Source organism: Mytilus californianus, unplaced genomic scaffold, assembly GCF_021869535.1.
Source record: "Mytilus californianus isolate M0D057914Y unplaced genomic scaffold, xbMytCali1.0.p SCAF_7, whole genome shotgun sequence".
Lineage (NCBI taxonomy): Eukaryota > Metazoa > Mollusca > Bivalvia > Mytilida > Mytilidae > Mytilus > Mytilus californianus.
In genome coordinates, this window is record NW_026262723.1 from 37708850 (window position 1) to 37736717 (window position 27868).

The 27868-nt window shown below is 32.5% G+C and overlaps 1 protein-coding gene across 3 annotated transcripts; it reads right to left on the reverse strand.

Moving 5' to 3' along the window:
* Window positions 1-191: 191 nt before the first annotated feature.
* On the reverse strand, window positions 192-27868 carry LOC127707952 (girdin-like). 3 transcript variants are annotated; one of them, XM_052212718.1, is made up of 2 exons: window positions 27445-27868; window positions 192-4575 (listed from the first exon to the last, which is right to left on the reverse strand). In XM_052212718.1, the coding sequence occupies exon 2, from the start codon at window positions 4430-4432 to the stop codon at window positions 539-541; it is 3894 nt and encodes a 1297-aa protein (XP_052068678.1). In that variant the 5' UTR covers window positions 4433-4575; window positions 27445-27868; the 3' UTR covers window positions 192-538. The 3 variants fall into 3 exon arrangements, with proteins under 3 accessions (XP_052068678.1, XP_052068677.1, XP_052068679.1); XM_052212717.1 differs by lacking the exon at window positions 27445-27868 and adding an exon at window positions 15533-15927; XM_052212719.1 differs by lacking the exon at window positions 27445-27868 and adding an exon at window positions 14538-14646.

Below are 27868 nucleotides of genomic sequence, written 5' to 3' on the forward strand. Positions count from 1 at the left end.
CTAAAGGATTAGCCCCTCAGACAAAGCTTGCCGTAGACGGATTTTGTCAGTTCCTTCAGGCTCATTTTGAGAATTGGAATTACTTACGTTTTCTTATAAATTACGTTTTTGTCAAAGCTATAATTTATATCGTCAGTAAGGACATAGGAATGAAACTGCACAAATCAAATCTGGAAATTACTACACTGCTATTCATGAACATTGTAATGCTTTAATTTTTATTTTGAGAAAATCATTATATATAATTCTCTCTATATATCACAGATGCGCTTTACTATGTTTTCATTGCATAAATAAATAAAATGACAAAACTTTAAAAAGGCAGCGTCAGTATTTCCTGTTATCTATACTATCACTAAAAGTTAGTGTTTTTTCAAATTCGGACTAATTCCAGAGATCTGATGCGTGCGTCGGATGACAAAGCATATTCTACCGCTCTAGAAAACCGCAATTTGACATTAAATATATCTCACTATAAAGTATACGAGAACATCAGTTTATAATATAATGATATATTGCAGTGATACGTTCTTAATTCCTACTTCCTATACTTTTGAGCAGCTTTAATTCGACTTCTATGTATTTGGCTATATCCTAAACCAAAAGTTAATCTAGTCTCTGGTTCAATGGCGGGCAAGCTCGGAGTTGAGGAATGTGAAAATTTCTCAGACTTTTCTGATCTTTTTTCGTAAATGTCTTTCTCCCTTACTTCAACATCATCCAAACTTCTTGGGCGGTCGTGGTCGATTCTTATTGTTGTTTTTGGCGGTTTGGAAGCTTTTGTGAAGGGTTGTTTCTTCTTAGGAGGTGGAGCTTTTCTTCCGTTCAAACTGCCAACATATGTTGCACGGTTCTGACTTTCATCATCATCATATAAATCGCCTACCCAACCCTCTAATTGTTTAACACGTGTTTCTGCGTCTTTCTGTTTCCGTTCTAAAAATTCTATTTGCTTGTCAATTTGTTTAGAAACTTTTTTGATACCGCCACGTTGCTTGAGGCCAATGTTTTCATCTTGTAAACGTTTATTATTAGCTTCAATTTCGTCAAATTCTTGCTTTTTGATAAGCCATTCCTTCTTATCTCTTTCTAACAGCTTGATGGTATTATTCATCTGAGTCATCCTCATGTTCATTTGGAAGTTTTTCTGTTCCAAATCCGACTTTGACTCAACTTCCGAAACCATTTGCGAATATTTCTCTTTTACTTTCATAAGTTCATCATTTGTTTCTAGCAGTTCGCTCTCGACTGCTTTCAACTGCCTCAACTCTTCGATCTCTTTTTGCAAAAAATCAACTTGCTTTTTCAGTTCGTCGATTTCTTTTTCATATTCCATTTTCAATGCATCAAGTTGCTCTTTGTGATTTACATCGTTTCTTTCCATTTTTAATTTTAGGTCGTCTATCTCTTCTTGTTTTTGTTTAATAAGTCTATCTCTTTCTTTCTCTGTATTCTGAAGTTTTGATTTCAAATCTGATAATTCGTTTTCATACTTTTCTATTTGTTTGAGCTTTTCTTTATTTGATTCTATTTCACGCTTTCCAAACTCTAGCTTTTCTTGTAGATCTGCCATATGCTTCTTTTGCTCTTCATTCATTTCTAGCATTTCATTAATTTTTTTAGTAAGTTTGTTTTTCTCCGTTTCAAATTTGTCTTTTTCTATCTTTATTTCCTCTAGATGTTTACCCGAATCATCTGCTTTTTTGTCTTTCTCTTCACTTTCAGTTTTCAATCGAGCATTTTCTGCTCTTAGATTTTTAATTTCACTATCGAATTTATCGTCGTCTTTGAGAGCTGTTAACAACTCTGACAGTTCGACTTTCTTTTGTGAAAGAGTTTCGTCTAGATCTTTATTTTCAGATTCTAGAGATTTTATCTTATTATTTGCATCAGCATGTGTTTCTTTCAAATCTTTGATTTCTGATTTAAGTTTTGCATTCTCGTTTTGCAAATCCTGAATTTCTGTCATTTTTGAAGATTCAACTGCCGTTACACTCGATTCAAACGACTTTGCAGTCTTCTCTAAATCATGAATTGACTTCACTTGTTTCAAGTTTTCTGCTTTTAATCTGATGTTTTCTTCGTTTAAAGTCTGATTATCCGTTTGAAGTGTTATAATCTGTGATTTCAGTTCCATTTTTTCTTTATTTGGCAGTTCACCAGTTGTAATATTTTCATTTTTGAATTCTTCATTAATTGCTTCTAAGTTCTTGTTTAATGAGCGCAGCGCAACAACTTCATCCTTCAACACGTCTTTGTCTGTTTTCAAAATTGTAATTTGATCTTCAAGCTTTTTTCGCTCTGACTGTTCCGTTTTTAAATCATTACGTAATTGACTAAATTCTTTGTCGAACTTAGTTGAGTCACTATTTTGTTCCAATCTAAGTTTTGCCAAGTCATTGTCAACCTTGCTATATTTAACTTGAAGATCAGTTAGTTTCGAGGTCAAGTCGTTATTTTCAGAGGTAAGTTTGTCCTTTTCTTTTTCGAGTTTTGCAATTTTAGCCTCTGTTTTATCATGTTTTGATTCTAAAACTTTATTCTGGGCTTGAAGGGACTGTATTGTTAAATTCAATTGTTCGTTTTCACGTTTACCACCAGAATTTTCAGAATTTTCTAGCGAGTCAATTCTATTTCTAAGAGCTCGGTTTTCTGATCGGAGATCGTCAATAGTTTTCAAGAACTGATTCATTTCATCTTCGAGTTGTTTTATACGTTTTCGATATGTCCCCTCAGCCTCCAGTAGAGTTCTCCGTTCCTCGTATATTGATTCGTATGATTCCGTCATCCTTTCAGATCCTGGCTTCCTCTGGACAACTGGTTCCATTAGATGATTACCCTTGAACTTATCAGTCGGACCCTGCTCAGATCGAAAACTAACGCGACTTTTATCACTTCGCGGTCGATCAAGTACAGTGTTTTCCGGCGGTTTACCCACTTCAGTGTCAGTTACCGTCAAAAGTGAAATCACATCTTCTACTTTTTCTCGTCGATTATCGCTTTGTCGATATGAAGCAAAACCCGATTCGAACGAATCCGACGACGGCCTACGCTCATTCAACAAAAAAATATCTTGTTTTGGGTATGTAGGTGTATCTTTTGAAACTTTTTTCGATGTACTATTTTCCCCAGTAATGCCAACTTTGTTGATATTTTTCAATCGGTTTCTTTTAGTTTCTTCGTATTTTCTATCAACTGTTTCAGTTGTTTGTGTTCTTGAGAGTTTGCTTTCCGATTTCAAATTAAGCTGCTCTCGCACAACTTTGTTTTCTACTTTTTGAGTACTCTTTAGTGATGTTGTTTTAGTTGTTTGGGTAAGATTTTCCTTCAGGCGTTTACTTTCTTCTTTTTTGATGCTTTCAATTGCTTTTGTTTCTTTAATTTGTACTTTAGAAACTGAGGATTTATTTGTTTTAACTGGTCTGGCAGCAGTATTACTTGTATAATCACTTATTGGAGTGCTTGTTAGTTTATCCCGAAGTGTCTCTCGCTTCCCAAGTTTCGGGTCGCTTGATTTTTCCTTACTGGCTTTATCATTAGATTTTTCTTGTATTGTTCTTTTTAACTGTTTTAACTGAGGAACATTTGAATCTACGGAAGTTTCTCTCTTTGATGGCTTAATATCCTTTTGTTCGTTAAACTTATTTGATGAATTAGTATTCACCAAAGTTTTCTTATCATTATTTTTACTTTCGTTTCTTAAAATAACACTTTCTACTGGTTTCCTATCGTTGATTTTACGTTCTTTTACTGTTACAGCTTTGTCCAAAGGTTTGTTTTCGTTACTTTTACGTTCCTTTATTACTGCACTGCTATTTAAAACTTTCTTATCATTAAATTTACTTTCATTTGAAGCAGTGTTTTTCTCTGTTATCTTATTTTCCTTCAGAGAATTGTCATTTTTGGAAGCATTTGTAGATTTTGTTTTGACTTCTTTTACTGGAGATTCTTTAGCACCAACTATTTTATTTTCCTTGGATGAATCACCACTTTCCACACTTTTAGTGTCCACTTTTCTTTTTTCTTTGACTTGTTTATTGATCACCGATTTTTTCTGTTCATTTAATATCGATTCCTTGACATAACTAGTGTCCTCAGATATATCTGGGTATTTTTTATTTCTTAACTTATATGGAGCTTTTTCATCTGGAAAGTCTCCGTTTGACTTTTCAAGTAAATTTGTCGTGTACGTTCTATCACTGTGAATACCTTTGCCGAAGATTGCTTCTGGAGAAGATACTCTATCACTATGTTTATTTTGAATTCTGTCAGCTGAATTTTGTCTGACTAGATGACGCGGGCCAATAACCGGAAGCGATAGGTCTCCCCTTTTCACACTCCCGCTCTTAGAGCGTGCTGTAAACCTGGAGTCGGTTTCAAAAGTTTCTTGCCGGGAGAAATTACTGGCAACGCTGCGACCTCCTTTTTCCATTAGCAGTAAGTATGATCTCCCTCCATTTTGATAAAAGTTCTGCTTCCTCTTCCGCTTTAAGCTGTTGAACCTTCATCACATGTGCGTAATAATAACAGTCGATCGGGAAGGTGAAACAATATCCAATGGTTGTACGGCTTTCCCTGTAAATATAAAATATACTCGATTGAATATGTTCTTATGATAATGATTAAATGCTAAAGTTTTCTCACAATATATCCATTCGTTAATAAATTAGATTAATTTTGCATGCTGTTATACTATAACCAATTTTTTCTTATAAAATTCTTGCATACCGTATGAGCGATTGTTCTGGTGTGAGTGTACATTTTGTCTTGCAAAAGACATTTGTAGGAAGACAACGCGCAAGTACGTCTATTCTTTATTTTGAATATTCTAAGGTGAAACTTATTTATTGTAGATGAAGGAGAAACATAGCTGACATTGATTGAAAATTAGATTCAATCAATTTTATTTCTTGGAATATCCCAATCTTTCTTTATAAATAAGAAGATGTGGTATGAGCGCCAATGAGACAACTCTCCATCTATGTCACAATGTATAAAAAGTTAACAATTATAGGTCAAAGAAAGGCCTTCAACACGGAGCCTTCTATAGTTCTCAGTTTGAACCTATATAGTTGTTTCAAAAAGATTTCCATATATTAACAAAAATTTTCCTCTTCAAAAACATCACCACTGTAGGAATAAAAAAAGTAGAAAACGGTATTTTTATTCATAACTTTACAAGGATAGATAACTGTACAATGTATTTACCTACAGTGAGTATTCATGGACATTATGTCAATTTATGAGCAGCAACACTTCAAAAAAATTTACAAATCCCACCCATGTTTCTCTTCCGGTACACGTGATATCACTCGTTGGTTTTTGATACTACACGTTCTTCGTGTTACTCAACGTTTTAATTAAGAAGTTTTTTATGTTCATAGTAATCATTGTTTTTTCATCAAATATCTTGTTGATTTAATTTACATTGTTTTGCAAAAAGAGATGGCAGGTATACCTCAATGAGACTTGCATTCTTTTACGGTCCTATGTTTAACATAAAGGTTTTCAATATCTAAATTATTATTAAGGTAATACCCATTGAATCCCTTTTTGACGATTTTGGCAGTCAGTATGTTAAGGACATTAAAGGCGCGCTTGACCAATGCGACGTTCGTTACAAGATAGTTAGGACACAGAAGTTGGTTTGGTACACTATTTTCCATCCACTCACCCCAAATAACATTCTTATATATTACTTTCTCAGTTTGTATCGACTTGTGTATGGTGAATTTTGATGCATTTATGTATGTGTGATTGTAGATATGTTAAATATGTTATATTAAATGCGATCTTGTTGCGAACACACAACCCTATACTGTGTTTGGTTTTTTCTACGATCTTTAGTTAAGAAAAAAAATATTTTCGGAGGAGTGAAACGAGGGAGAAAAATAAATAATAAACAAAGACATATAACCAAAAGACATTTAGTCTTCGACAATAGACAGGTATCTATACACTATGTCAAGTTCTATACCGCCGTACTATAGTCTAAAAAATTATATGATACGGCACTAGACAATCAATGACAAGGATGTGACAGAAACGTAAATATATGATGAGGTTAAATTCGTTTTTTTTAATATCTCAATCCTCCTGTGTTTAATTTCGATCAGTTAGTTTTGTCTCTGTTTTATGTGCTTGCACAACTAATTTATTTCATTATTTTGCAAAGGTTTTGATCTTCAGTTTTGTTATGTAGGCATCAACTCTCTAGCATTAATTTGATTTATTTCAAATGGATGACTGAATTGACTTAGCCAAGAAAACAATTTTGTAGGTCTATAGAGATTTAATCTATTTGATGGATAAATAAAAATGATCACATTCACTTATTTCTAGAAATGCTTCGTTTTGGTTGACTGGATTAAATGACATATTATATTGCTACAATGAATCTAGTGCTAAAAGACTAATTATTTTAATAGACCATCGCGTAAACACTCAATTATTAATACAAATGTCTTTCATCCAGCAAATGAACTTTTAAATAAAACATAGAACACATATAGCCTTGAAAAAAACACACAATAGTACGTCCATAAAAGAGAGACGGAAGATACCTAATGGGCACCCTAAATTCATAAGTCTCATGAAGAGAAACTGACAAAACCCTGGAGAAAAATGAAAATCGACTAAAAAACAAAACAACACACTACAAAGACCATTAAGATTAAACAACACGAACCCACATAAAACCGTGGTGATCTCAGGTATTTGGATGGGCAAGGACAAAGGGAGTAAAAAAAAAGCTTGACTGCTCCATAGTTTAATAGTCGTTTTACGCATTTATGTTTAAATACGAAGAGTAGAGTAGTTCTTTTTTTTTAAATCTACATACAAGGCATGAATCACTCAGTTATTCTACCTTCTGGATTATCAATCTTTATACAAATAGTTTACGCAGCCGCAGCCGCCGGATAGTAACCCATAAGTCTCGCATTCTGCGACTTTCTTCGCAGGCGAGACAAAATCTGGTAATACAAAAAAACAACAAGAAAAAAATATTAATTTAACTTTTGAAAGACCTTGTTAACATGATGTAAATGCAGAAATAAAATTAGCTCTGGACGCGTACAAATAAATGTCATCATTGTATGGATACGATGTAAAAAGTCTAGAAATCGACAAGTGTCCAAGTCAACATTGATAAAGAATAAACAATGTTTTCTTTCAGTTTTATGCAATTTCTTTCAGTTTTATGCAATGCCAAATACATATTTTTTAGTCAATTCACATTATAAATTTATGATGAGATATGGATTTAAAAATCATCATTTTAAGATATATTTATTAGGTTTAGTGTAATTTTTTGCCGATAATTTGTCAATAATTTCTTCTTTTGAAATCTTACTGAATTACATCTATAATGTTAGCTATTATCTAAATTCAAAACATCCTTCAAATAAGTATTACACCTTTTGAATTATAATGTGTTAACGATTTAAGGTTTACTTTTATTCATTTTTTAGAGGAATGAATGTCACTTTAATATCTGAAAATCATTTTTCGATTTCATAATACTTAAATTATTTCTTTTCAATTCAGCAATTTGTTTGGACAACTTGATTAATGGGTACAAAGAAGAGCTGATCTATTAAAATTACAAGGTTCTCTGCTATAGTGTCAAATCTGAAAATTCAGCTAAGGTGCATTGATAGACACATTGGTTTTATTGATTCCAAGGAATCATTATTATTATAATTAACAACATTGTCATTAATCAATTTCGTCAGTTTCGCACGAGATGGGAAATTCTGAAGCCAAAAAAATATATATTCTACGAAAATAAAATTAACAGCCAAAGTTGTCTTAACAAATTAATGAAAGGTAAAATAGAAACTTTCCCTAATGGAGTTTAAACCTTGATTTTAGTACAATTGTATAATTTATGATTGGAATATTCAATACAAAATTCTTCTTTTTAAATCAGACTATCTGTGTGTGTGTGTGGTACCATCGGGAACTGTTAGTCCACTAGTAGCGGCAACGACCAAGGGCTATTTAAATTCGTATGATACAGATTTCCTAGCGCATGACACCTATGTTTGACATAAAATTATTTAGATGTAACTCTTTAATGAACCGGTAAGCTTATAGGGGCGCAAGACATTTTAGCGGAAAAATGTTTTTATGTTGTTTGCATTTACAATTTGGTTAATCATAGAAATAAGTGTTATGGAAACAACCAGAGGAAAGAAAAGTGGTATATGTGATGACTCACGTCACTCAGGAATTTGTGTTTTCTGGATGGTATCATCAAATTACAAACAACAGCAAATATTAAAATAAGAATTATCGATGAATCTGCACTTCAATCTAGATAAGACAAAGAGAAAGACCAGTTTTGGGAACAGAATTGTACAGGGAGCATATCAAGAGCCCTGGGACATAAATTGAAAATTAAACATTGACTTAACATTTTAGACTTTTAGTGCTGCATTTTTATGGACATGATATTTTTTTTATATAAGACTGTCTTTATCATGCAACTATTCTATCAATAAATTTCTGTCGCTACAATGGGCATTGATAATTTCACTTTACGCTAAAATGGGTAAACATTCTGGCGGTATAACCGGCTATACACTTTGGCGCTTAAATTACGATTTTTTTCGCTAAAATGTCCTATCAATGTCCTAAAATGTCGGCTTATAGTAAGAAGCGTAAGATTTTGTTTTTCCTCCTTAATTATTTAATGGTCAAGAATTGACTCATTCTGTTTCAAAATTTGCTGGTTCTGTTTCATGATGCATTCTACTAGGGCCTAGTAATGGACTTCTGATAGAACACTACGAGTATTATAATGAAAATGAATAAGGAAAAAATATTATCATAGTTATTATTATTTTCATAAAATTTAATTTTTATTAAAATGTCACTAATGCTCAACATGGAGAACAAATACATGATATTCAATGTATTTTAGTATTTTGTCAAATTAAATCGTACCATTCTCTCTATCACTACCGAAAAGAGATCTTATCATATATATGATTTCTAGATTTAATTAACAAATCAACGATCCAAAAAGAATCTATAACATTTTCTAAAATTGCTATATTTACTACAACTTACAATCGAGATGGAAGATAAATAAAAGAAAAACATTAATAAACAAAATTTATCACCGTCGCTAAGTACTGTATCAATAACATACAGATAGTATTTACAAGCTCTCAACAGACAACAAAACTTCACTGTACTAGACATTTAAACTTGGTGGTTATTTGGCCATGACAAATCGAACTATAGGATCTTTATCTCAAGTGTCACAATAGTGCTTCAAATTTTAAACCATTCAGTTTAATCTCTCTATAGGGTTTGCTATGAAGAATTAAAAAGCTATTTTTTTAAGAGAAACGTTGTTTTAAATTGACCATTCTGTCAATATTTATTAGGTATTTTCTGTCCTGTTGTGACAAAAGTCTTTTGGTCCTCATCTACAATTTTTCTCTCAATATTTCTGATCTAAAGGAGTTTTTTTCTGTCTTAATATAAAAAATATTCATATCAAAAGGTTTAAAAAGACTTTCACAGAAAGTATTATCATATTATACACAATATATAATTTTCCTTATCAATATTTTATAATTCAATCCGGAATTGAACTTTGAATGAAACACCTTTAAGACAGGATGACCTATTATACATTTTTGTATTAAAGAGATTTAATATGGCCCCTTTTCATAAGATTTAATACTCGAAAACTTAAAACATGTGACCACGATTAAAGATAAACAAATAAGTCTAGGTGTATGTTATTATATTAAATATTTCAAGTTCTATATCCATTTATCTCATCAAAGATTTATAAATATAAACAAAGGGTGGCTGGTGTATAGACATCTAGTCAACTTAGTCTTCTTCCGATCGATAGTAAAACGCTTGCCAAAGTGGGATGTCCGTTTGATTGGGCGGGATGTATGAATACGCTGCCACGTTCGGTCAGAATAGGGACGTTAAAAATCCTATGCCCAGTAACTCGCACTCTACACGTTAAAGAACCCTTGCAACAACTCTTTGATAGGTCTGTAGGTGGCCTGTTGCAAGACCATTATTTGCACTATAACGTAATTTAGGGTACAGTATTATCTTTACATGTAAAAAAGCTCAGAGAAATTTTCTGCCTTACAAAGAACAAATACGAGGCCGAAATAACTTCAAAAAAGTCCCTCCCCCCTCTCAAAAAGAGCATTATTAGAAGACACATTCACTCATGTAACCAACAGACAATACGTTAAATAAAGCTCATATAAAAAAGAAGATGTGGTATGATTGCCAATATGAGAAAACTCTCCTCAAGAGACCAAAGATATTAACAACTATAGGTCACCGTACGGCCTTCATCAATTAGCAAAGTCCATACCGCATAGTCAGCTATAAAAGGCCCCGAAAAGACAAATGTAAAACAATTCATACGAGAAAACTAACGGCCTAATGTATGTACAAAATAATGAACGAAAAAAATATATAACACAGCAACAAACGACAACAACTGAATTACAGGCTCCTGACTTGGGACAAGTTTTTTTTACAAACCACGCAACGATTGATTGGGGGTTATAAATATTGTAAACTGGAAATACCCCATCCGACAGTAAGGCCTCTATTGAAGGGTCATCCTTTCTGCTGTATGATAAATTGGCAACCATGATCGGTTAGAATGAGGACTTTAACATTCGATACCTCATGCTGGGAAAGTGTCGCGCTATCGGTACGTTAAAAGATCTTGCAATTCTAATACCGGTCCCAAGGTGGCGTGTTGCCATGCTAAAATTCTGTTCCTACTCAACATATACTGTTTTTTTTCCATTTCAAAACAAATTTCCATTTTTTTTTTATCTCTGTCCCCCCTCTTTTGCTGTACAGATTATGATAGGCACTGTTTGATTTTTTTCTCGTTCTGAATGTGAATGAACTTAAAACATATTCGTTATATGTGAAAATCATGAAAATCAAAACCTGCATGTGTATATCGTCTGTACTATTTCTTTGTATGCTCGATCGTGTTCTAAAATAATTTACGATGTAAAAACATGAACGATACATGTAATCTCAGTAGTTTAATTTAAGAAATATGTTAATTTTGACCTCACAGGTTAAACAAGGACGTAAATTACATTTCAATTTATGCAAATAATATGTATTTAATTTGTTTTTGATTTAAACGGTTAAATAAATGATAGGGTGAAACCCATTTGGAATTGATAAAACCTTTCAGTCTTGATTTGAATGGTAAAATGATATTCTTTACGAAAATATTTTCAAATAGGGCATCGTTTAAAACTGATTTTTCAGGAGTAATACTTAGAGTAAATTGGAGCGTATTTATTATCCATATGAAATATAAGGGAAACGTTAAAATGCTTTGGTATGTGATGAATTTTCAGACTATTTTCAACATGTTTGACAAAGAATCCAAGGTCTTTCCGAGAGAGCAAATTGTATACTAGTAATACCAATTTTTCTTCATTAACCTCATCATTTCAACATCAATAAATCTTTTAAACCAACACGCCTATTCATCTGTTTTCAGATCGTAAAAATCAAGACATTAATGTTTGCTACCCATGAAATGTATGCATGTGAAAGTATATTTTGCATGTCTTTCATCTTTTCGGTACCATTGTTATTAAGGAAGAAAATCACAATACAAGTTATAGTATGGTTGTGAATCACTTGATCTTCTAATCGAGATTGATCATATATTGCAAGAAAAAAAAACTTTTTTTAAAATATTTGTCGAAACATACTGACAATTAAACACGACATGTAATAATTGTTTTCTTTCGTCTTCCCTACTTAATACGATTCTTTTAAAGAGAATGTTTATTTAATGACGACCTTATCAAACACATGTCTCCTACTTATGTTTGAATTCTATACATGAGAAAAACCAATTTATTCAATATTTTACACGGGGGATCAAACATATCAAATGTCGTTCTTTAAAATTTTCTGACAAATATTTCCTCGTTGGCAAGCAAAACAGCAACATCTCCAGAGCAATTATGAATGGGAATATCCGTGAAAAAACAGAAAATCAAGGATAACCAACCACAAATCCACAAGTTAAAGAATAATATAAAACATGAAAATCAAATCTGCTGCTATAAATACGCATTTCTATTTTTCAAAATTCGAAGAAAACTTTATTATAAATAAGCAAAAGATGACTATTGACTGCAGTTCATACAGATAAAAATTTTGATTGGGGTATAGAAATATTATTCCTGAAAGTCTTCCGTCCGGCAGTAAAAGTCTTGCGTAAGAGGGGTGTCCTTTTGGTTGTCTGGGATGTATAAATACGCGGACACAATTAGGCGGAATGGGTAAGTTCAAACCGATGTCTCGGTCACAGGGAATGCACGTTAAAGAACTCTTGCAACAACTCTCTGAAGACTTCAAAAGTGGCCTGTTGCAATGCAAAATGTTTGCCCCTTACACAACATACCCCCATTTTCCAGTGGCAGTTCAGATTTCTCGTCTTTTATTCAGGTCGACCTACCTTGCAGAACCAACCTATTGTATTAATTGTTAATTTGGTTTTGTCCTTAATAGGCACGAATTGTTTGCCAGTGGACGTTAAGCAGACAGCAATCAACAATCAAATCAATTCTTTGCTTCATTTATAATTTAACATACATGTACAGTCATATATCAAACCCCGTTCAGCAATACATTACCATTATAACTAAGACAATCAAAATAAGGTCAAACAATTAGATGGAAGTGTCAACAGCAAATTTCCTGGCATAAAATTACCATACAAGAACAAAATTATATCCGGTGCCAGTTTGATCATACATGCAGATCATTGATCATATTCAAACGAAAACGTAAACTTGAAGCATAGTGATTTCTACGAGATTGCCAATATCATAAAGTAGACCAAGAACTTTAAAGGGAAACCATCAATAAGAAGCCACTAATAAAAGAACATCATCCTCTTGAAGATTTAGTCATACACAGAAACGGACACAGGACTTAGATTTAGCTGAAAGGCTTTTCTTTGTATGTTATAAAAATAAGAAGATGTGGTATGATTGCCAATGGGACAACTCTCCACAAGAGACCAAATGACAAGAAATTTACAACTATAGGTCACCGTACGGCCTTCGACAATGAGTAAAACCCATACCGCATAGTCAGTTATAAAAGGCCCCGAAATGACAAATGTAAAACAATTCAAACAAGAAAACTAACGGCCTGATTTATGTACAAAAAAATGAACGAAAAACAAATATGATATACAGCAACAAACGACAACCACTGAATTACAGGCACCTGACTTTGGACAGACACATACAGAATGTGGTGGTGTTAAACTAGTTTGAAGGCGCGCCAACATAAGAATAAATTATAAAAATCAGTTGAAAAGGTCTTAACTCATCAGATCAATACTAAAAATGAAATACATCTAACAAAAACATAGAGTTTACGTGGCAGGGTACTTATACATCCCTACAACAAACAGAATGTTGTTTTGTATTTATCTTTTCAAATGTTTTCGGTTTCCAAATTTTTGGCTATTAACAACCATATACAATATTAAAGTTACAACATGGATGTTGTCTGAAAGCCGGAATTTTAACAAGTACAGAACACGTTCGTTATCGACAATGAGCATAGCATTGATTGACTGTATATTGCTTAACGTCCAGTGGCAGATATTTTGTGTATGCTCAAGAGAACAAATTAACAATAACTCCAAAAGGTATGTCCAGAAATAGAGGCCGTCCTAGATGAAGATGGGAGAAATTTGGGCTGCCACTGGAAAATAAGGGTTAATCGGATATTTAACAGAAATTTTGCCGTGCAACAGGCAATGCACATAAGGACCCCTCAAAGAGTTGTTGCAAATCATGGTTCGTTACGTACATAGAGCATGGCAATTTCTTAACACCAGGCATCGAATTTAACGTCCCCATTCTGGCTGCGTATTTGTACATCCCGCACAGCCAAACAGACGCCCCACTTTGACAAGAGTTTTACTGCTGGTTGGAAGAAGAAAAAAGTGACCATATTATTATTTCCCAGCCACCCTTTGGGGAGATGAGCATAGACCCTTATCGTTAGCTATTAATGGTCAAATGTTGAACAATTTGAAAGAGACAAGAAGTAAATAACATTATACGAAAAACAAATAAGTTTAATACAGTACACTTGTCAAGTATACAAAAAATATGTAGTATTCAAAACAAATTTGATTCTTTCGAAAAGTAATTTATAGGTATATAGATGAAAGACCATCTTGAACTGGCAGTGATGTATGGGCTTTTATATATGTTTGAAGGACTTTGGCACGAGCACAGCATTAAAAGCTCAGTTCTTCCGGAATTTTCTTTCCGGTGCATGTAAGGGTTGTACGTTACAGATTAATAACCATATCCGTCCTTATTGTGCAAAGTCTATACTGCAATTTCTGTCCAGCAGTTTTCAGAGAGATTTAAAACTCGACACAAGGCCAAATTTTCTTTCAGACAAAAACAATAAAGAAAATGATATAAAATGCCTTTGGCAAATGTTCCTACCATGCACTGTCAAGAATTTTGACATATTGTTGGCATGTTTTCATCAAACATTACCATGCTTCCGTTTCGGACATCTCAAAATAAATACAGACACCCCTTTATATGTACTCTCTTAAACACTTAAACATTCCTATACAATCTTCTTATCACACTTTAAAAGAACATATCAATCTCTAGATATGTAAACATAACACATGACAACAAAAATATATGGTATCTTAAATTATACATCATCAATAAATCGAAATTGATATCAGTGAGGCCGAAAAAGGGAGTTTAGTACTTTTGTCAACATTTCGAAGTCGTGTCCGCCACTCGGACCTCGAATCTACAATGTTTTTTTGGTAAAAAAAAATACTGCTAATTTGACGTGCTTAAAACATCTGTTTTGGCTGGAAAGTCGAACTAAATATACAAGAAATCCTTATCTACGTTGTATTATAAATTTTTCTGCGTGATTTAAAACCCAAAACACTTACAGGTGAAAGACGCCATTGTTTTTTTTTTTTATATGTTTTCAATATCATATTCGTTCGTTTTAGTAGTAATTTTAAACCAATTTGTTTCTTTCGAAAAGTAATTAAATATGTATGAAATTTAAGGCCCGTCTTGAACTTGTAGTGATGTATAACCTTATATTTCAATGAAATGTCATAAAGCGTTCCCACAAATTGATTAGGTAAACATATATTACGTTTCTTATGAGCATGTCCTTATAGCCGTGTTTAAAAATAACCAAAGATCGTTTCTACCATTAGAATAAATTTCGAAAATTCGTGACCGACACTCGTAAATACAACTGGTTTGTAAAATATTATCAAAAGATTGAAAAAAGAAGGATTGACTCCAGATCGGAGATTGTCATTTACCATCCGCTGTATAAATATCATGACGCATGTACATACTTAATTGTCACTACAAATAGAGACGAAAACAAACAAATTACAACTCCACATAGATTTGAAAAACATATATTGATATTTCACGCAACCTACCTTATAGCAACTATAAATCCCAGAACGACGTCCTTCAGAAATCCATTTCTGTTTTTATAATTATTGCCAGAATAAATCCGATCTATTTCATAAAATAATAATATAGCTAGGTAATTTAGCTTGATCAATCATTCGTTCGCCTCTTTAGTTTATAAGAATAACCAATTGACCTGAACACTATAAAAATCAATCGATAATACAGGTGGTTTGATAGAAATTAATCAAATTAATCGATTTAACACTCTAACGGATGAAATATGTTCTATGTCGTCAAAAATGATATTATTGAAATAATCCAGTGTTATAAGATACAATTTTTGTTTGATTGTCTTCTCAAAATTCGTTTTAGTACTTCGGTACATGCAAGTTTTGACAAAACATTTTCTCTCTCGGTTGATTAGAACACAAAACATATTTAAAAGGACTTGGTCTACATTTTAACAAAGAATTGACAATGGGATATTAGGATCTATTCATTTTAAAGCATTTTCAATACATATATTTATGTATACAAAGGTCTAAATTTAAATTAGAATTTCTACAATTGAAATTTAATTTCAATGCACAATGGCAAAAGTTATGAATTTTTAATTTCAAATTTCGTAGATATCAAAGATTTCCATCTTTCATCATTTTGAACCGTGAAATAAATGTAATGAAACATCTGATTGAATTTTCTTATTTTAGAATGTATGTTCATTTTGAAAAACGTCTTTGTATTGAAACTTTGTGATCCAAGACAATAATTCACCTTAACCGAACTTTAATTGCTGTTGAAGTTTTTATGAGAAGATTTTAGCCATACCAAGTGTATGCCAATTTTTTAATCATAAAAGATTTTTACCACTGTAGATTTTATAAACATACGGTAAATATTCTGTATAAATCTTCGATATTTCAAAAGATATTTAAAACATATTTTCCTTTTGTAAAAAACACTTTTCATATTAACCACTGTTAACGCTAACTGCATGGACCATAAATTATATATTTTAATAAAGTACTGTAAAATTAATATTCTCAAATATTCTTCCTTAATATAAAACAAGTATGAAAATTTTAAATCTAAGTGCACGTTTTGCTTTAAAACTAAAACCAACCTTAACATCCAGTTATGATTAAACAGTCACATATGTAGCACAGGGATCTGACCATGACTTATTGTAGTGTGGAGATGCGCCACACTTAAATTCCTTCTGCCACGCTTATTTTGTTGTCCGCCACGCTTCAAAAATCCATACATTGCAGTTATTGTTTATTTATTGTTCTCCATTATTTAATACATACATCACTCTAAACGAAGACCTGTATTGTTTGAAAAGGCACAGCCGTAGAAAAAAAAAGTGGTTTTTAAGTCGCTTTTTTTTTACATTTGCCAATATAATCAATATCAATTGAGCTAACAGTAATACTCTGAGTTAAATTAAATCATAAGCGCAAATTCCATTTGACTTAATTGACGAGTGAGTACTCATATTTTGTAAATAACACACAGACGTAGAAAATAGAAAATCTGCAAGAAGAAAACACCATTAAAATGTCGAAAACCTATATAAGAGTGAACGATCAACACAATCCAAAGAGAGTGAACGATCAACACAATCCAAAGAGAGTAAACGATCAACACAATCCAAAGAGAGTAAACGATCAACACAATCCAAAGAGAGTAAACGATCAACACAGAGAGTGAACGATCAACACAATCCAAAGAGAGTGAACGATCAACACAATCCAAAGAGAAAGAACGATCAACACAATCCAAAGAGAGTAAACGATCAACACAATCCAAAGAGAGTAAACGATCAACACAGAGAGTGAACGATCAACACAATCCAAAGAGAGTGAACGATCAACACAATCCAAAGAGAGTGAACGATCAACACAATCCAAAGAGAGTGAACGATCAACACAATCCAAAGAGAGTAAACGATCAACACAATCCAAAGAGAGTGAACGATCAACACAATCCAAAGACAGTGAACGATCAACACAATCCAAAGAGAGTAAACGATCAACACAATCCAAAGAGAGTAAACGATCAACACAATCCAAAGAGAGTAAACGATCAACACAGAGAGTGAACGATCAACACAATCCAAAGAGAGTGAACGATCAACACAATCCAAAGAGAAAGAACGATCAACACAATCCAAAGAGAGTAAACGATCAACACAATCCAAAGAGAGTGAACGATCAACACAATCCAAAGAGAATGAACGATCAACACAATCCAAAGAGAGTGAACGATCAACACAATCCAAAGAGAGTAAATGATCAACACAATCCAAAGAGAGTGAACGATCAACACAATCCAAAGAGAGTGAACGATCAACACAATCCAAAGAGATTAAACGATCAACACAGAGAGTGAACGATCAACACAATCCAAAGAGAGTAAACGATCAACACAATCCAAAGAGAGTGAACGATCAACACAATCCAAAGAGAGTGAACGATCAACACAATCCAAAGAGAGTAAACGATCAACACAGAGAGTGAACGATCAACACAATCCAAAGAGAGTAAACGATCAACACAATCCAAAGAGAGTGAACGATCAACACAATCCAAAGAGAGTGAACGATCAACACAATCCAAAGAGAGTAAACGATCAACACAATCCAAAGAGAGTAAACGATCAACACAATCCAAAGAGAGTAAACGATCAACACAGAGAGTGAACGATCAACACAATCCAAAGAGAGTGAACGATCAACACAATCCAAAGAGAGTGAACGATCAACACAATCCAAAGAGCGTAAACGATCAACACAATCCAAAAAGAGTGAACGATCAACACAATTCAAAGAGAGTGAACGATCAACACAATCCAAAGAGAGTGAACGATCAACACAATCCAAAGAGAGTGAACGATCAACACAATCCAAAGAGAAAGAACGATCAACACAATCCAAAGAGAGTAAACGATCAACACAATCCAAAGAGAGTGAACGATCAACACAATCCAAAGAGAATGAACGATCAACACAATCCAAAGAGAGTGAACGATCAACACAATCCAAAGAGAGTAAATGATCAACACAATCCAAAGAGAGTGAACGATCAACACAATCCAAAGAGAGTGAACGATCAACACAATCCAAAGAGAGTAAACGATCAACACAGAGAGTGAACGATCAACACAATCCAAAGAGAGTAAACGATCAACACAATCCAAAGAGAGTGAACGATCAACACAATCCAAAGAGAGTGAACGATCAACACAATCCAAAGAGAGTAAACGATCAACACAGAGAGTGAACGATCAACACAATCCAAAGAGAGTAAACGATCAACACAATCCAAAGAGAGTGAACGATCAACACAATCCAAAGAGAGTGAACGATCAACACAATCCAAAGAGAGTAAACGATCAACACAATCCAAAGAGAGTAAACGATCAACACAATCCAAAGAGAGTAAACGATCAACACAGAGAGTGAACGATCAACACAATCCAAAGAGAGTGAACGATCAACACAATCCAAAGAGAGTGAACGATCAACACAATCCAAAGAGAGTAAACGATCAACACAATCCAAAAAGAGTGAACGATCAACACAATTCAAAGAGAGTGAACGATCAACACAATCCAAAGAGAGTGAACGATCAACACAATCCAAAGAGAGTGAACGATCAACACAATCCAAAGAGAGTGAACGATCAACACAATCCAAAGAGAGTAAACGATCAACACAATCCAAAAAGAGTGAACGATCAACACAATCCAAAGAGAGTGAACGATCAACAAAATCCAAAGAGAGTGAACGATCAACACAATCCAAAAAGACAAACCATCAATTAATTAAAGATTAAAGACCGATATGCACATTGCAAAAACATACCACATACATCCACTATGTTGAATTTGCCTTGGAATTGTGTATTTTTGATATACTTTGTTTCTCTTACTATGATAACAATCTGAGACATAATGTATTAACTCACTGGATCATTTCTTTTAACTTTCAGCATCACGTTCCCTGTTATCACCAAGTAACATTTGAAATGCGTTGCAACAGTTCCATTGCATGCTTTCAAAAGTTTAGTCTTTACAAAGAATATTAACTTACACACAAAATGAAACAAGTCAGACTACATTATAAAAGTAAGAAGATGTGGTATGATTGCTAATGAGACAATTCTCTACCTGGGACCAAATGACGTAGAAGTTAACAGCTATAGGTCACAGTAAGGCCTTCAACAATGAGCAAAACCCATACCGCATAGTCAGCTATAAAAGGCCCCGAAATCACAAATGTAAAACCATTCAAACGAGAAAAATTAAGGCTTGATTTATTTACATAGTACGTATACGAATGTTGTCCTTTTTGTGTGATTTGATTTTTTTTAATTTCTAAAATTAACTTATTAGGTGTAGAATGCTGAGGTGTCAAATGTTTTCGTAATTTCTGTTATCTGTTTGCTGTTGAAGTTTTTATGAGAACTTTTAACAGTACTGTACTAATTTTATGACTATGTTTAATCATTAGAAAAGCATGTAAATGTTTACCTTCCCATACTAAATAAATATTTTATAAATATGGTTGATCCTGTATAAATCTTTGATATTCTGAAAATCAATTTAAAACATCATTAAATTTTGTAAAACCCACTTTGTTGCACATTATATTAGCTAATTGCATGGACCATAAATTATGTATTTTGAATAACGAACTATAAAAATAATATCCTCATATTTTCTTTCCAAATAGAAAACAAGAATAAAATTATAAAACGGGATAAGGGCATGCTTTTTTTAAAAGAAGTCGAGCATGCCGAAGAATTGTTGTTTGGAGCTGTCTTTGCTTAATTGTTTCCAGAAAACAGTATATTATATAAAGACAAAACAATTGTTACAGAGAATGACATACAGAAAAGAATTTTAATTGCTTTATTTGCCTAACCAACTATTTGTATCAGGGTAACCAAAGAGTCAATAAAGATACCATGCTTATAATTCAAGTACACCCGACGCGCGATTCGTCTACACAAGAATAAGCAGTGGCGCTCAATTCAATCAGCTGGAAGGCCAAATCAAATATGAATTCGAAAGGCATAAAATAAATATTAGCAAAGTTATTTCGTTTTGCAATTCTGACAAAATATTTGAATTTCAACATCAAAATATATGATGCACCTATTCCCTGTATCAGTCATTTGTATCATGTACAACAAAATCGAAATAACAAACTTGTTATACACCAACAGAAGATATCCTTATTGACATTGATAAAGTAAGAAAGACTTAGTACTTTTACTGAACAATTCCAAGTTTGATGGCCTTGAAGACTGCATGTACCATTGAAATTAAAATAAACCATACATTATATATAATAAGGTATAATAATCCATAGTTACAACTAGAAATTGACAGTGGAAAGACCTCAATGTTTCCATTGTGAACTTTCCATTATTTTGTAGAAAATTACAGTAGCACCTACTTCTCCCACATATATTTCAGAGGGCTGTTGATTACAAGATAAAAAAAAAACGAACCAAGTCTTCTTAATGGTCAAGTTAAAGTATTTGTTTTTCGAAAATCATGACATGGTTGATTCATCAGGGAATATGTATAATATCACAAATGACTTTACTGGATAGATATGTTCAGTTTGACGTAGCTATTATCTGTTCTCTCGTATGAGTATCATCTAATTCATTAAGTGATTTGCACTTGTTATGAGTAACACAATAAGCGCAACTTGTGAAGCAGGTAAAGCTTATACATTTGGAATACCCGATATTAACTAAAAGGAATTATGGGTATATGCAATTGAAACAGCAATCCTAGAACACAAATCACAAAAAACAACCAGATGTTAACATAGTTATGATCTTTAACACAAACTAAAAAGGCTTTCAGACAGCAGAGTAATCTCGGACTACTAAAGACAATTGTCTGTACAATATGTCAGCTTTTAAATCGTCCAGATACTAGACACGTTTAATTGGGAATAAATTTAACAGAGTGCAAAGAACAGTCATCAATACCAAACTACCTAAGTGACAAAAACAGTTAGATATAACAAATGACAATAGCTTAAGACGATTCAGACTTGAAACATGTGTAATGGTATGCAGTGATGAACATTCTGATTAAACTGCTTTTTTAAAGATCTCGAATCTCTCCCCCCCCCTTTTTTTTTTATCTCATTCATTGGAATGACAAACGGTACATTTAATGTCAGTACAAGAAAAGTACTTAACCGTATAATAGCGTTATAACAGATAATACCATCATAAAATAATAATAAGGAATGCAGTCTTAAAGTTAACCCATTTTTTGGAAGAGGAAGTGTTTGTTCATTCTTTAATTTTCCATGTAGTAGTTTTAGGGCTATTGCTTATTTTATATTTACACCATAATAACAAAATCATTAAAAATGTATCGTATTTTACGAATACAATTGTTATATTAGGATCTTAATGGCAATCCGCTTAGTACACCGAGAAGGGTGGCGCAACATTCCAAGATCTGAAAGATTGTGTCACCTTTGCGACTCAGCTGACATTGGTGATGAATACCATTATATCGTGTCATGTTTTATTTCAAAGATGAAAGAAGCAAATACTTACCACAATATTGTAATAAAAATATAAATGTTATTAAATTCAAACAAGTATGTTCAACCCAAAATATTGTTGAGCTTGAGAAACTTTGTAGATTTATTAAATCTATTTCTGTGAAAGTTTATCCTCCTGGTTAAAAACAACTATAAATGTTTAATTATCTTTTGTGTAAATATTATCATTGATATTTAATTGTATTTCACACATGCTATATTTGATATTTGTTATTATTGTAATATCTTCTCTGTAACTATGTATTTGGTTTATGAGAATAAAGATCATTCATTCCGAGTGCTTTGGCATGACATTGTTCAGAAAAAAATATCTGTTGGTGGATATTGGTTCTAAAGATTTAACGGTATTAATTGGAAGCGTATTGAAACATCAATAAAATACTACATTGAGTTATATAGTTTTAACAAAATAAGCTACATTATATCTTTAGTTGTTTTAAAAATGATGTCACATTTAATATTATTTCATCAAGATTGAAATAAGGGTCCATTGAGGAGTCGGCTAAATCATAATTAGTTCGAATAAGTAATTACTTTTCGATTGATATATAAAAATCCAAGAAAATGCGAGTTCCAATTTCTTCCAGCACAGAAAACGTTAAATATTATGAACTTTTGTAAACTTAACTACTAGTTTATCTGTTCATTATACACAATGTTTCTACTTAAGTCTATTAATTAATCGTCGCTTTTTTTCTTCTTGGGGTTTAAATAGTTTAATCTTATTGAAATGTAATATATTTTAAAGTTGGGGTTTGTTAAATCAAACGTTGTTTAAAAATGTCCTTGAAAAGTCAGCAGAAATATGATTGTCGATTACCAGTTTTGTTTAGTCTGACAAAGTAAATGGTGATATTTTATTTTTTAGTTTAATCGCACAAAAATGAAGTCTGATACGTATATATCTTTAGAGTCAAATTTTCTTATTCTAACACGAAAATCTTTTCGAAAAAAGTTCATAAAAAAAATAATTATTTTTATAATAATTTGTTTTTTTTCATTGAACATTTTGTAAAAACTCCAGTTTGTTTCATTAAATAAATAAGAGAATTATTCACCAAACTTCAATATACATAATTTTTAGGAGAAAAAATGTAATAACGTAATTATTTTTTCTGATTATTCATCAAATTAGGCGACAACCATTACGCTCTCAGTGTTAGGTTTCTATCTTCAAACAACGAAATTCTTTATTACATGAAAGTTGCGTGACTACAAGAGAGTTCGTAAGATTACATTTCTAGACTGTGCGTGTTTTAAATGAATTTAAGAAAGTCTTGGTAAAATTGATGTGTTACATAGAAGAATGATTCCTAATGTGTATTGATCCGGGATACTGCGTTAATTTATACTAAGGCACTTAAATATATCAGTCTTTGCCAATGTTGTCCAAAATTATCCCATTTTAGCTTCAAATTATCCAAGACAGTACAACTGTTCTCCATTGACAACAAATATTTACACAGACACGGGTTAAAGTCAACAAAATTCTAATTGATGCATTGTGTTCTAAGTCATGTTTAAAATTAGTTTTTTCTCGACAATAATCAGTGGTGTATTCCAAATTGATCGAAAAAAATGCATCTTATACTAGTCTTAATGAAATTTCAACAATACAAACAATGTCACAGTAGCCAAACGGAAAAAGCTTTTTTATGAAGAATCCAATAAACGAGATATGTAGACAAAGTAAATATTTGAACAATTCGAAATTCGAATCTGCTATTTATATGGACTATTTCGTACGTCTTTTGTGAACAATTGGGGTTTATCATAAACGTATAGATTATACATATTTCGAATTGACTTTTAAAAGCTGTTAATGATTTTATACCACATTTTATCTGTCGTCAACAGGGCCCTTTGTCGACTTTAAACCGTGTTCTATAAAGTTTGATTAAATGTGCTTGACTATATCCTGTTTCCCATTAGTAATATATGTTATTAAATTGCTGTGTATATATGCATTTCATTTCATCAATAAAATATGAAAATAAATTGAATCCAGTTCTCTTAAAATCATGCAGCATGTGGATATATGCCCAATGAATGACCACTCTCCGAAATGGATTCATTTGAATTCAAACGGCATTTAACCACAATTATTTTATCTTTATTTATTTGCTATTTATTATATCTATTCTTTGTAAAGGGTCTCCGTGTCAACGTATATTTGTTCCGCCTACCAGAAGTTCCACTAGAAACTTTGTTATAAACAATGTCATAATATCTGTTCCTGTTGGAACAAATATTCTATACCATTTATTCCGTTATGAACATTTACTGTAATATTTATTCCAGTGGACATAATATTACAGAACATTGTTTCCATTTGGAACTTATATTATGAAGGAACGTATATTCCGTTACATCCCAATTACATTCATTAAAGTTTTAGAGTGCCTTGTAGTTCCAGACAAGAAAATTGAAAATTGCCCAATCAGAATCAAAGAGTTCCGTTAGCAGCCATGTATCCAGTAAGAATGATATGTGAAATATTATTTGCCGCTTTTATTATTCCTACCAAATTTTGTTCACATTGGCCATGTTTTATTAACAAAAATGATGAATATGTAATCAGTGGGAACTCATTAGGCGTCATTGCCGCCATGCTTACAACTAATCAGTACTAAAAGAGGATCTTTCATAGAGGTTCTCCCAATCATCATTTCAAAAAAAAAAGTTCTAAAGAGCCTGTGTCGCTCACCTTGGTCTATTTGCATATTAAACAAAGGACACAGATGGATTCATGACAAAATTGTGTTTTGGTGATGGTGATGTGTTTGTAGATCTTACTTTACTGAACATTCTTGCTCCTTTCTATTATCTCTATCTATAATGAACTTGGCCCGGTAGTTACAGTGGAAAATATTTTCTAAAAATTTACAAAAATTTACAAAATTTATGATAATTGTAAAAAATTGACTATAAAGGGCAATAACTCCTTAAGGGGTCAATTGACAATTTTGGTCATGTTTGACTTATTAGTAGATCTAACTTTGCTGTACATTATTGCTGTTTACAGTTTATCTCTATCTATTATAATATTCAAGATAATAACCAAAAGCTGCAAAATTTTCTTAAAATTACCAATTCAGGGACAGCAACCCAACAACGTGTTGCCTGATTGGTCTGAAAATTTCAGGGCAGATAGATCTTGACCTAATGAACAATTTTATCCTCATCAGATTTGCTCTAAATGCTTTGGTTTCAGAGATATGAGCCAAAAACTGCATTTTACCCTATGTACTATTTTTTAGCCATGTCGGCCATCTTGGATCGCGGGCGGGGTCATCGGACACATTTTTAAACTAGATACCCTAATGATGATTGTGGACAAGTTTGGTTAAATTTGTCTTAGCAGTTTCAAAGGAGAAGATTTTTGTAAAAGATTACAAAAATTTACGAAAAATGGTTAAAAATTGACTATAAAGAGCAATAACTTCTTAAGGGGTCAACTGAACATTTTGATCATGTTGACTTATTTGTAGATCTTACTTAGCTGAACATTATTGCTGTTTACAGTTTATCTCTATCTATAATAATATTCAAGATAATAACCAAAAACGGCAAAATTTCCTTAAAATTACCAATTCAGGGGCAGCAACCCAACAACGGGTTGTCCGATTCATCTGAAAATTTCAGGGCAGATAGAACTTGACCTGATAAACAATTTTACCTCGTGTCAGATTTGCTCTAAATGCTTTGGTTTCAGAGATATAAGCCAAAATCTACATTTTACCCCTATGTTCTATATTTAGCCATGGCGGCCATCTTGGTTAGTTGGCCGGGTCACCGGACACATTTTTTTAAACTAGATACACCAATGATGATTGTGGCTAAGTTTGGTCAAATTTGGCCCAGTAGTTTCAGAGGAGAAGATTTTTGTAAAAGTTAACGACGACGGACGACGACGGACGACGGACGACGACGGACGACGGACGCCAAGTGATGAGAAAAGCTCACTTGGCCCTTTGGGCCAGGTGAGCTAAAAAACAGTGGCCTCGTTTTTTTTTTGTCTAATCAAAACAAAAGTAAATTTCAATTTTTTAAAGAAACTTACAAACATTTTATTAACTAAATGTTGTTCAAATTAGTAGCAGTTGTATTTAAGTCAAGTGCATAATGGCAAGAGGTCACACACAGGAAAATTCTGAAAACTCTGAATTTAAGATATTTGCATCTTATGTAAGTAAAAGTAAAATTCTAATGGCATCATTGAAATTGTTCAGCATATTCTATGTTCACTTTTGCTTTTTGAATATCATGAAAATTCCTTTAAAGGAATTTCATAAGAAAACAGTTAGAGTACATTTATACAATTAAAACAAATTAAAAGACAAATTCATTAAAACATACTAAACTTTTTTTCAGAAAAAAATGTCCATTTAAAACATAGCCTGACAGATGATAAGTGAGACAAGTAATGTAGCTGCTCAGAATGTTGATGCCCATGCAAAAATGATATACACAAAAATTGTTATAACTCGACTACTAATATATTTGTCTGAATTTCTATCAAACGTCTTCCAATGTGTGCATGGTGCATTCCTTTTAAAACCCTATCGTCATAAGAAGTGTTGTGGAAGAAGTTAATATGGCGGATTAGTAATCAGAACTAAGAATTTTATGCGACTGTCATACAAGTGAGAGTTTTAGCTAGCTATCAAACCAGGTTTAATCCACCATTTTCTACATAAGAAATTGCCTGCACCAAGTCAGGAATTAATATGACTGTCACAGTTGTTATCCATTCGTTTGATGTGTTTGAGCTTTTGATTTTGCCATTTGCTTAGGGACTTTCCGTTTAGAATTTTCCTCGGAGTTCGGTATTTTTGTTATTTTACTTTTTATATAAAGAAAAATACTGGTAACGAGAATAATACTTATTAATGTAGGATGGACTAATAATAAACAAGGTTTCATGAAGAAGAAAATCTGTTTAAGATATAGCACGTAAGTATCATTTCCATCGTCATTACTTCCAGGATTAAAATTAAAGTAACTGTAACTGGTTACCTTTCCAGAGCACCTGGGTTTACTCAAATGTTTAGTGGGGTTAGATCTTAGGTCCTTGGGTGGGAGTTAAGTAGGGTTGATGCTGCTCAATCTTTAGTTTTCTGTGTAGTATTTTATTGACTTGTATTTGGTTGCTCGTCCTTTGCTCTGCTAACGTTGTCTATATTTCTTCGAGTACCTTTTTTGCTTATTATAGTGGATAAATTTTAGGCTTTACTACCGAGACAAATCTTTTTTTGCTATTTAGAAAAAAAATACAAAACTGGTGAATCCTTCCTACCAAAGGGGTTGAATGCTTTCACTTACCATTTTCAAATAAATTCTATGACACGAATATCAAAAATTCCTGTTATAAGATAAAGTTTCTCTCGTTGAAATTGATCTCTCTATATATATTGACTAAAGATCCAAGTAGATAAAATTTCCTTGAGGAATCAACGTATGCGTGTGTGTCTCAAATTATAAAAAACGTATCCAATATAACTGCTATTTTTGACACTTCATATAAATACGAAAAAAAATTAACTTCCATAAATTGATGTAATAAATAATCTCCTAAGACATTGCTCACAATAAATTGTCAAATATTGCACATTTTAAACTATCGAATAAAAATTCACATTTAATAAATCGACATTCTGTTAGCGTGATCATTGCATATTTCCACAAAATTTTCGTTGCTATAGTACGGACATTACAAGAATTTCTACATTTGTAACACTTTTTCTTT